This window comes from Rutidosis leptorrhynchoides, unplaced genomic scaffold, assembly GCF_046630445.1.
Source record: "Rutidosis leptorrhynchoides isolate AG116_Rl617_1_P2 unplaced genomic scaffold, CSIRO_AGI_Rlap_v1 contig18, whole genome shotgun sequence".
In the NCBI taxonomy this organism is placed as follows: domain Eukaryota; kingdom Viridiplantae; phylum Streptophyta; class Magnoliopsida; order Asterales; family Asteraceae; genus Rutidosis; species Rutidosis leptorrhynchoides.
In genome coordinates this window covers 5,626-17,034 of record NW_027266429.1, presented here as the reverse complement: position 1 = coordinate 17,034, position 11,409 = coordinate 5,626, and the positions used below count along the sequence as shown (strand labels likewise).

The window sequence follows — 11,409 nt, the reverse complement described above, 5'->3', positions numbered from 1 at the left end:
ATGACGATGGGCGATCCCTCCCGACCCAACCCAACTCACCGCCGAGCTCCACACTTACGCCGTGGATCCTGGTGTTGCTCATTTACTGCGCCTCCGATGAGCCCCGAAAACCCCAAACTGATGAAAACCCGTCCTAATCGTCATCATCATCAACTCACTAAGCTCGACAATCCAGCTGTCTCCAAGCTCAGCTCAAACTCGGTACCCAACTCGCCACAGAGGTCTAAGTTCGTTCCCGGATCGATCCGCGTCGGATTCTCTCACCGGTCGGGTCTCTCCGATCGACTCTGTTCCTACCGTCGGTTCCATCGAAGAGCCCGTTGCCGCCGTCTATTTGGTCGAATCAGCGAAACCCAAGCTCGAGATCAGGAGAGTTTTCGTCGGGCACCACCTCCGAATGACTGCTCTTTAGCTTCTTCTAGTGCAGATATGGGATTTGATGTAAGAATGAGTGTGAAAGGAAGAAATGGAGGATCCATGGTTTTGGAATTGAACTCGGGGATGTTTGGCTGCGAGTTCGGAACTGTTCTCGTCTTTGATAGCGGAGCAAAAGAACAATCGGCAGAACAACAATGGTGATAGCGTGAACAATGTATGTAGAATACAAGTCGGTGAAGTTGAGAATTTGGATGTCTTTAAAGAGACCATTGAGCTGATGTTTGAAGATGATATTACTAAGAAGTTGAATGAAGTTTGGAGTTTATAGAGCTATTGATATCTTGAGGTTAGTTTCCGTTTTTGTATGCTGGTTTTCAATATATGTTCGTTTCCATGTATTATGGTTGCTGTATGCTACGAATATTCTCTGTTTATGTATGCTCGTGTGTGATGGAAGCGATTTTAAATTGTGTCTTCGATTAGAGCGTCTTTTGGCAAGTGTTCCATATTTAGTTTGCTGTCTGCATTTAGAAGAAGCTTGGAATTGGTAAATTTTTTCAAACAAATGAGAACGTGGCCGAAAATATAATTGCATGGCGGCTTATGATGGACTTAGTTGTCCATATGGGAACTGAAAGCCAGCTTTCCTAATATGGGTACATGCTTAGACTTAATTGCTGCATTTAGTTTCTCATAGATCGTGCTCTTTTTTGATATAGAGGGATGGGGGATAGTGGATAGGTTCACTTACTCCGTATCTCCAAGTCCATTGTCACTTTCTCCAGGACTTGGAATGTTACTTGTCCTGGGTATAAATTAAGAATATGATGAGAAAGTCTGTAATCTGTATTGATTTAGTTGGCTTTGTTCATGGTTGTTTTGTTTCATTGATCAATTAGAGTTAGCTTACCTTACCCTGCTTCAGTTTTTCCAAGTTACAAATACGACTTGCATGCCCATACCCGGCTTGCCAGCAATGATCCCATGTTGAAGAAGTAAAACAATTCATACTATAACGTTGATCCATTAGTTGTATTTAATTTCATTGTATCTGCACCTGGGAATTTATGCAATGTCGAATACTTTCGGTCTCACTATTCCTGCTTTGCTTCTAGAAAGAGATTCTAGCAGCAAGATGTTAAACATATGATAGCACAAGAGGGGCTAAAAGTGCAAGCGAATCAGCATTCTGAAACTTTACTTCTTAGTTGTTTGTGCATTTGTTAAACATTGGGTTTCATGTTTGCCCTCTTGAAATGTTTGTCGAGTTCTGACTAGCTGGTTTGGAATTATCACTAGGTATCAGCTGGTATCATGTTTACCAGAGGCGTTTTTATCATGTTTAACATATATCGAGGCTGTTCCATGGACTGAAGAGGAAGAAGAAAAGTTGAGGAGTCTTTTTACTGGTTCAAGTTTGATGAAGCAACAACTAGAGACATTTTCGCCCGACTCCAACTCACACGATTCCATAGATCGCCAAGAAAATATCGCAAAACAGCTCGTGTGGTCTATAACCTCCAGTGGTCGATACTGGTGCAAGAAATCAGTTGAAGTCGCTATTCAAAGGTATCCTATGCAAAAGCTCCATTTACGAAAAAGACCAACCCGACCTTACCAAGGAAGATCTCTATAGTATTTGTGGCTCCTGTCTGAATGCGCTATGCAGCTTGTTCAACGATTCCTCGAATACCGCATCAGAGGAAACGAGAACGACAAAGAAGGAGATTAGTAAGACTCCAATCGAACGTATCTCGCAACAGGTCGACAACATCAACTGGTTGCTAGAAATACTGTTTGATTGGCAGATCGCCGAGGAATTCGTGGTTATGTGGGCCGACCAGAAAGAACTTCTCGAAATGCGTGAGAATGCATCTCCAATGGTCAGATACGAGCTTAGCAGGGTTTCAGCAGTTTTATTCATTGCTATGGGGACCAGAAAACTACACTGCAGATCAGAAGGACGATCTCGTCTTTTCGAATCGTGGTTCAGCCCAATGCTGTCGGACTTTGGTTTGGCTTCAGAGATGTAAGAAAGGACTCAATATCAAGGCATTGGAGGAAGCTATCGGCCAAACACTCCTTACTCTTCCTTTGAAGCAAACAGTACGTCTTATTCATGGAATGGTTTAGGTGCTTTTCCAAGAATGGTACAGAATGCCCTAATCTCAGCAAGGCCTTCCAAATTTGGTGGCGCCGATCGTTTCTTAGAGGCTCTGAAACTCATGCTATTGAATGCCCGGTAAATCAGTACAACTCCTCCTTTTCACTTGGTATTGTTGATTTTAGGGATTCAGAGTGAATAATGTACTACTAGCATGTAAGAATTGTTTGTAAACAGCTGAGCTGGCCATTATTAGATCATAAATTAGAATGGTGTTTAGCAGTGAGCCTATCTTTTCCATCAATCAATGCTTTTATTAGTATCAGTTTCTCATCGACATGAATGGTTTATATAGTTTTCTACTATCAAAGTGAAACATGATTACTACGGGAGTATCTGATTGAATTCTCATTTGTTTTAATTCTTAGATAGTTAAGATCAATCTCGACTTTTTTTGTTGATATACCATATTTTTCAATTTTTTTTTTTCTTTTTTGAAGTTATATTTTTCAATTTTCGTTCCAAAGTTTTAAACTTGATATGCCAGAATTTATTTTTTAAATTTTTGCAAACATTTTGATGCTATAAATTAAACTAATTTATAGTACATCCAAGTCACCACGATACCCCATTTCGACTCTTACCGGTGGGTTGACAAATCCATGGAGGATGTCTGATTCCATAATGTAAGCATTAATTTTGCGACATTGATGTACCGTTAATAGGTCCGACGTTAAGGATATGTTTGTTTGGATTTAATAAATCTAAATATATTTTTTAATCTTAATGATTCAGATATTAAAAAATTAAAGAATGTTTGTTTTCAACTTAATACATCTGAGTCATTAAGTGATTAAATTTCCACCGAATTTCATTTAAAGGTACAATACGGAGAAATAGAGTGATGGTGTTCTACGCATCCTTGCATTCCAAAAAATCTATGATCGATTACTGAATGTTGCAGTTGCACTTTTTATTTTTTTCTTGCCCGTTTTTATTTTATTTTACTTCTTTTAAGAACCTATGATATAAAATTTATCATCTAGTTAACTTTTTTTTTTCTTATATTTTTATTTCACTATTATATATATACTATATATATAAGCATGTACTCCTAAAATCTCAAAAGATAATTAACAAAATATTATTATTATACAACTTCTTTTCACATATTCTTTTTTTTTCGTATTTTCATTTTTTTTCTTTAGCTCGTTTAAAAATTCAAATCTGAAATTATTACCCTAATATTTATTTATAATGTTATTTTCTCACTTAAAAAATAAGTTAATATCTTAATTTTTATTATAAGTTTCTATTTGTACCAATCATTAATTTTTTAATATTTTTTGGGAAAAAAATTTGTTGAGATAGATTTAGATGTTAGAAAAACAAACACTCTTAATATATTATTATTCAAATTCAGCATCAGTATTTTAATATTTAGATATATATTCAGATCAAATATTTTAATTTTAAAAAAACAAATACAGTCAAGCGTGATGTAGAACCATATATTTTTATGTGTTACTACGTAATAATACTATTTCCGTCTTAAAATAGATATAAATTTTTACATATAATTTATATCGAAAAATTTACAAATAAAAAAAAATTGTATATTAAAAGTAAGTGTAACTCTATTGATTTGACATCAAAATAATTATGTCAACCAACCGATTCTTAAAGTCTTAACTAATAAGTATTTTTTTAGTTGTGCATTAGAAAATCCAAAAATAATTAAATAAATCTGAAACTTTTTTTTTTTTATGATAATAAAATCTGAAACATTATACAATAAAATTTTAGCAAATCAATAAGAAATTCTGTACAGATTCTACAGTCTTATCCAAGTTTTTTTTTTTAAGTCAAGAAATCTTTGAATTAAAAGAAATTAAACGCAAGAAGTCCCATACATACATGATATATCACAAGAAAATCCAATCCGATTCTTTTTAAAAAACAAGTCCATGAAAATCAAAATCCAGTCTGATTTTTTTCTAAGAAAAAAAGTCCATTAAATGATTTTGGTAGTTAATGAATTTTTTGAAAATATCTTTTTATATTCTCTAATTTCATAATTTATTCACAAAAAATCTATTCTTCAAAAATTCGTCTTAAACCATCTACTCATAAAAAATTCACTCTTCAATGAAATGATTTAATTCATTGAATATTTTTTGGTTGGCAAATTTTTTTTAGAATATTAATTATTTTGTTTTAGACCATAATTTATTCTACAATCTTATCCAAGTTAAAAAGGGGAAATAGATCTACACACACTCGCAATATTTTGCACAAAAAATTGATTTTTATTTTTCTTAATTATACTATAGGTTACAAAAATTTGATTTTTATATTTAATTTTGTTAAAATAATAATATTTTTTTCGTTTCAAAATATCAAATTTTTCAATATAAAAATTTGGATTTTATTTTGATACGTTGATGTTATAATCTTAACATGTCACTTTAGAAATAAGAGGCTTGTGGACAGCAGAAGAGAGGACTCCACACACCTCTCTCTACATTCTCAGATTTTCTCTCTCTATAAAGAAAGAGTTTTTGAGAAAAGAAGAACAGAGTGAAGAAGAAATCACGGAGACTAAAATCAAAGACCAAAAGAAAACGAAAGGTCTGTTCGAAGACTGAAAGTAAGTAGCCAATCAAGCTTCTCTAAAATCGATACTTATATCTAAATGCAATATAATATATAGAAATTGGTTCAATCAAAAGTATCTGTACGGATACATACAGGCATTTTTCTCTTACTTTATTAAATCAAAAATTCGGATTTTTTTGTTTTGTGTATTGGATTTCTATGCATTAATATATTAATTAAAGGGTTAATTCTTTATTCATCATCGCAGATTCTGTTTGAGCGAGCTCTTTGTCTCTCTCTCCTATGTTGTGATTGGAGCTTGGTAAGTGTATATGGTGGTGATGGAGTATTCTTTTCCCACTCTCCATCACTACTTTTTAAGATACCAATTTGTTGAAATTGAGATTCTTTTTTGTTTGGATTCTGTAATACAAATAAATGGATTCCATTTACCTAGGGGGGAATTTTCTTATATCTGATTGTTTATGGTACTATTGGGTAGATGGGTGGGATTGAGATTTTTGCTTAGTTGCTTTGTTGACAGCTGTTGGTCTCTGTAACCAAATAGAGTCGATTTCTATTGAGATTCTCTACTTGAAGAAAATTAATAGTTTTTTTATTCATCATCTCCTACTCTCCTTTGTTTTTTGATGGGTTGTATAAAGTTACCTACTAGTTTGATTAATGCAGGCTTGATATTTGCTCTTATCAGGTATTTCCGCGTTTTGGTTTCACTTGACTACAAAGTAAGGTTTCTGCTGGTGTTGGATTCCGGTTAATTATCTAGTATTGATCTTTGTAAGCGTGATTTGTTTTTCTGGCTAAATTGAATTTCGTGTTGATTGATTATGGGATTTGTTGATATTTTGATGAGTTATTCAAGGTCTTGGGATTTTTATTTTTCCCTTATGCTAGGACGTTTTGCTTAATATGTAAAGATTTTCTTCAGGCAAGATGGTGTATTCGGGACCGCCAACTCCTATTGGGGGCCAGCAATCGTCATCTACGATTATGCATTCCGGCATGGGATCTCAAGGAGCATCGTTGCCTCCCTATTCTACCAACATGCATGGAATGGAGGTTCAAATTCTAGCTTCTCAGGCATGGGCGGTTACCCAAAGAGGTAACTCTGATTACCCAATTGACTCGAATCCTCACAACATTTCAAATGATACCGGCTTCTACAACCCATCATCTTTTCCAACGGCAAACATGGCAAATTCTAGTTCCTCGGCTTTAATGCAAACCAGCAAATTCCAAATGCTTCCGGGGGCCAAATGTTGTCAGAGCAGCAGGCACACGCCCAGTTACAGCAATTACAGCTACAAAAGCTCCAGAACAACCAGCGGTTGATGCAACAGTTCTCCATTTCACAGAGTCAACCGCAACAGTTCCAGCCGCCACAAAATTCAACCGACCCAAGGCAGCGGGTTGGCTAATATTTATGAGTCCTGTGAAGTTAGAGCTGCAAACAGTCAATGAACCAATCGCCTCCCAGCAACAATTTCAGACTTTCCAGAATGTTGGCTCAGAGAAACAGGAGCAACAGCGTCAACAACAGATCGGAAGGGTCTAGGGCACGTCAAATTGGAGCCGCAACACTCTGATCAAGCAATGCTTTTGCAGCAGCAACAACAACGTCAGCAGCAGTTGCTCCACTTATCTAGGCACAATCCTCAAGCTGCTATTGCACAGATGAATTATTTGCAACAACAACGCCTTTTACAGTATCATCAACATCAACAACAGCAACAACAGATGTTGAAAGCCGTACCTCAGCAGCGGCCCCAACAACCACAACAACAATTCTCTGAGCAGAATATGCCTCCCAGAGCTGCTATGAGACCATTGTATGAGCCGGGGACATGTGCCCGACGCTTGAATCAGTATATCTATCAGCAGCAGCATAGGCCTGAAGTACGATTTTTGTTTTTCTGCAAATATATACTCTAGTTTATGTCAATTTGTGCATTGACATTACTGATCTCTTTCTGAGCAGGACAACAACATTGATTTCTGGCGAAAATTTGTTGGAGAGTTTTTTGCTCCCAATGCCAAAAAAAGGTGGTGCGTGTCATTATATGGAAATAGCCGCCAAAACTAATGGTGTTTTTCCTCAGGTATGTTGTTTTAACCCATGCGGTGCATGGCATGTTGATGCAATTCGAACCTAGCAGCTGGATTGTGTGTATTTCCTTGTTTAATGGTACTTTCTATTTGCATGAGAAATTTAATTAGAGCATTTGCAGGATTCGTGGTACTGCCAGATTTGCAATCACAAGCCTGGTCGTGGTTTTGGTAAGATATTTTCTTCTATTTGGGAGATAAATGATGTTTTCTTGGCAGTTTTTTCTCTTTCGATTTTTGCGGTCTATGTTATTGTTAGAAAGCCTAGGACTGAATGGAAATGCAATAAATGAGACCTTTGAGGGATATAATGGTAATCAAATAGCAAGGTTACCAGATATGCGATTCATCTATGAATTGTGGTGATCAATTAAGCAACAGTACTGGCACCATTATGTTGTTTCTAAAATATATAACAAGATGAATTTCCTTATGTACTTGCATGTGATATGCAGTTGTAACACTGTCAGAGTCACTTTTTCATCATGACGTTTCACGATTATGCTTATCTTCTCTTTGCCACTTTTGCTCTGTTGTTTTTCTGATTATTCTGTCTTCATTCTATTTTTCAGAAGCAACTGCAGACGTTCTGCCAAGATTGTTCAAAATTAAGTATGACAGTGGAACCTTGGAAGAGCTTCTCTATGTTGATATGCCCCGGGAGTATCAAAACGCTTCTGGTCAAATTGTCTTGGATTATGCAAAAGTGACCCAAGAAAGCGTTTTTGAGCATCTTAGGGTAGCTCGTGATGGACAAACTCCGTGTTGTATTCTCACCAGATCTGAAGGTTGGGAGTTTTTTTTAACTTTTTTTAGTATGCATGAGAGGTTTTGTTTCTTACATATGTTTCTGATTGGCATTCTTTTTTTTCTACTGTGTGGCTCATTCATTTTTGTTAGATTTGCTCTTGGGAATTTTGTGCCCGCCGCCATGAGGAGCTTATTCCTCGTAGGCTGATTGTACCACAGGTACATATTCTGATGCCATTTAGTTGTTCATTTTTTTCTCTGAGATTCCCCAAATGGATACCTTAGCTGGTTAATGGATGTTGAAGAGTCATTTATAGTCTCTTGTGGATATTAAAAGACTAGTGGTTCAATTCAACTGCAGGTGAGTCAACTCGGTGCTGCTGTACAACAATATCAAGCTTCTGCTCAGAGCTCATCATCCACCTCACCTTCACCGGACTTATTAAACAACTGCAACATGTAAGTTGTTATAGGGAATATGTGACGAAGCTTGTTTGTGGATTTTTCAATAGTAGTGTACGCATTTCCGTGCACCTCAGTGCTATTAGCAGAACTGTCAAATGTCCAGTTTATATGAACTTCTTTCTCATTTATTTATTTGAATTATGAGTATTATTTGTGGTGCAAGTCTTAATGACACTCACGTAGCATATATGTCATTACATATGGTGGCTCTACTATTAATTAATTTCTTTGTGAGCATGGCATGTTTGATGATGACTGCTAATATATTCGTGCGCAACTTCTAAGTTTCCTACATACTACCTCCATCTCAAAATACATGATGTTTAGATTTATGCGGCATGATGTAATTTATATAGTGTAATGAGGATTATTTTGTCAAAAACAAATATTGCTTAAACTTTCCCAAATTGAGCAAAACATCATGCATAACCTAAACAATATTTTCTTTGACAAAAATATCATCATTATATCTACTTAATTATGACATGCCACATTAATCAAAACATCATGTATTTGAGATGGAGGGAGTATTCTCTTTCTCCTTTTGATCAATATATGCCTCATTTTAGGTTTGCCTAGTCTGATTGTCAACATGCTCCATTTTCAAAATCTAGACTACTGATTATGTAAATATCAAAATCTTTCATATAGAATAAGCTTCAAAACAAGAGTTCAGTTCTATTTCCCTCTGAATGTATGCTAGCATATATTGAAAAAAAATTGATGAAACCTTTAATGTAGATTCAGTTGCATGATTGACAACGAATATATATATGTGCAATTTTATGCTTACTATATGCTGTACTTCCATTCTTGATCAATATATGCATCCTTTAGTTGTCAAGTCTGCCCGTCAACTAGCTAAAACTTTGGAGGTGCCTTTAGTTAACGATTTGGGGTACACCAAAAGATATGTCCGATGTCTCCATGTACAATGATTTAGATTTCACTTCCATTTCCATGTTTAATAGTTGTATGAGTTTTTTAGTTATGTTCATTCTTGCCAATGTTTACCTGATAACTTGCAGATATCAGAGGTAGTGAATAGCATGAAAGATTTGATTGATTATGGCAGAAAAAACGAGATTGGACCGATTGGTAAGCAACATAACCTGACTTTTCTTCTTTATAACCCACACTTCTGTTCAAGTAAACGGATTGAAGGGGAAGCCCTTTCAGTTTATTAATTTAGTTAGAAATAGAATTTTATCCTATTCTGTCATTCTCTTGATTGATTTTGTTATGGACCTGTTTCCATAATATGTCTCTAGAGGCCTGGTAATTTTGAATGGGATATTCAATATGTGACTGGCTAATGGATGCTGACCATGAATAAATTAAAAGCACATGCATTAAATGATGCAATTTCCTTTCTGTTTCTCTCTTTCAGAAAGTCTGGCCAAGTTTCCCCGATTGACAAGCTCGTCATCTGAGCCACGTAGTAATTCTGCTCCACAACCTGATGAGCGACAGCAAACGTCAGCACAAAACATGAATGATGAGCGTCACTCTGCTCAGGCAAGTGTTATGGTACCTTCAACAAGCAATATCGATGACTCTCATTGCAAGTCCACCACCACCTCCACAACCACCGCTGCTGGGTTTCTCCGACAAGACTCGATGAATTCCCGTGTCGAGAACCAGATTAACAACCCCGGAAGTCCATACACTCCAGCTCAGATCCATCTGCTGGCTCCTCGAGTACTCTGACTCAGCTCAAGCCAATCCCTCGTCACCCTTCTCGTCTCCAACTCCATCGTCACCTAATAATAATAACATTCCTCAGAATTCTCATAATAGTAATGTTGTAGGACTGCCAAACACCTCCAACCACATGAATTCTTCAAATTTCCCAGCTCAAATACCGTCAAAGCATCCATCCTCATCAAACGAAGCTGATCCCAATGAATGTCAGAGCTCTGTTGACAAAATTCTTCAAGAAATAATGAATTCGTCACAGTTTGGTGCCGGAGTAGCTAATAACATGGCCAGCAGTGCCAATTCAGGTGCTGGAAATAATGTGAAAAACTTCAATGGGCCTAACCAGACAAATGCCAATGGCCTAGTTGGTGATATGGGGGTTTGGAAGTTTTGGAAACATGGGTGGTGGAAATGGTGTCTCGGGCCACGGAATCGGAATAAGGGCTGCCTCGGGAAACAACTCAATGGCCGGAAGGATTGGCATGCCTATGATGCCACAAGGTGCATATATGAGCCAACAACAACAAGAATTGGCGAATCGGTTGCTTCATGGGCTGGGAGCAGCAAATAGCTTCAACAATGGCTTTTGAACGAGTATTTCACTGATATCCTTAATCATGACTATCTTAGTTAGCTATCAAACAGTCATACATACAGATATATACTTATGGTGTTGCTTGTGACATGTGCCACGGATTGCTTGCATTTGCATTTATGTTTACAAATCATTCCGGAGCGTCCATGATTACTGATTGGGGGGAAAATCATATTGAAGGAGTGAAGTTCATTTCATTTCTTCTGAGTGTTTCTGTTGGGTTTCTAGCTTGGAAGTGCCATGTAATCATCAGTTTGTTACCCCCCAAAGTAGGAATATCTAGTTGTTGGGGTGGTATGGGAAAAAGTTTTTGTATTTGTGTAGAGGATAGTTTGGTGTTGAGATGATGTGGATCTATCTGGATTGGTATTTATTTGTGGCTGACTGGCTTGGCTGGTTTTTCTTTCCAAGAGGTGACTTATATTTTCAGTGAATTATGATATGATAAATAGCTTATTCTGATTATTGTTAAAATCAATCTCCTTGATTTAACTCATTCAAACGTTTCAGCTAAAAAAAAAGAAAAAAAAAGTTTGATCTGGTCCGAGTTTTTAAAAAGTAATCCTTCCGTCTCTCAATATATGTTTTTTACGGTATTGGTATACAAAAATAAGATGGCAAGAGAAATATAATTTAACATGTATTGAGAGGCGGAAGAAGTTGTATTTTTAAGTTCCATTTCATGGTAGAG

General features: G+C 36.4%; 1 protein-coding gene and 1 pseudogene across 1 annotated transcript; both read left to right on the top strand.

Moving 5' to 3' along the window:
* On the top strand, nt 1-5,609 carry LOC139881638 (BTB/POZ domain-containing protein At2g13690). Its single transcript, XM_071866084.1, is given in 16 exon segments — nt 1-232; nt 235-264; nt 267-364; nt 367-504; nt 506-685; nt 687-728; nt 1,678-1,710; nt 1,712-1,784; nt 1,787-1,839; nt 1,841-1,900; nt 1,902-2,393; nt 2,395-2,481; nt 2,483-2,651; nt 4,955-5,113; nt 5,323-5,402; nt 5,583-5,609. Coding segments are annotated over 16 exon segments (1,953 nt in total).
* Nucleotides 5,610-6,034: 425 nt separating this feature from the next.
* Nucleotides 6,035-10,713, top strand: LOC139881637 (transcriptional corepressor SEUSS-like; annotated as a pseudogene).
* Nucleotides 10,714-11,409: the final 696 nt, after the last annotated feature.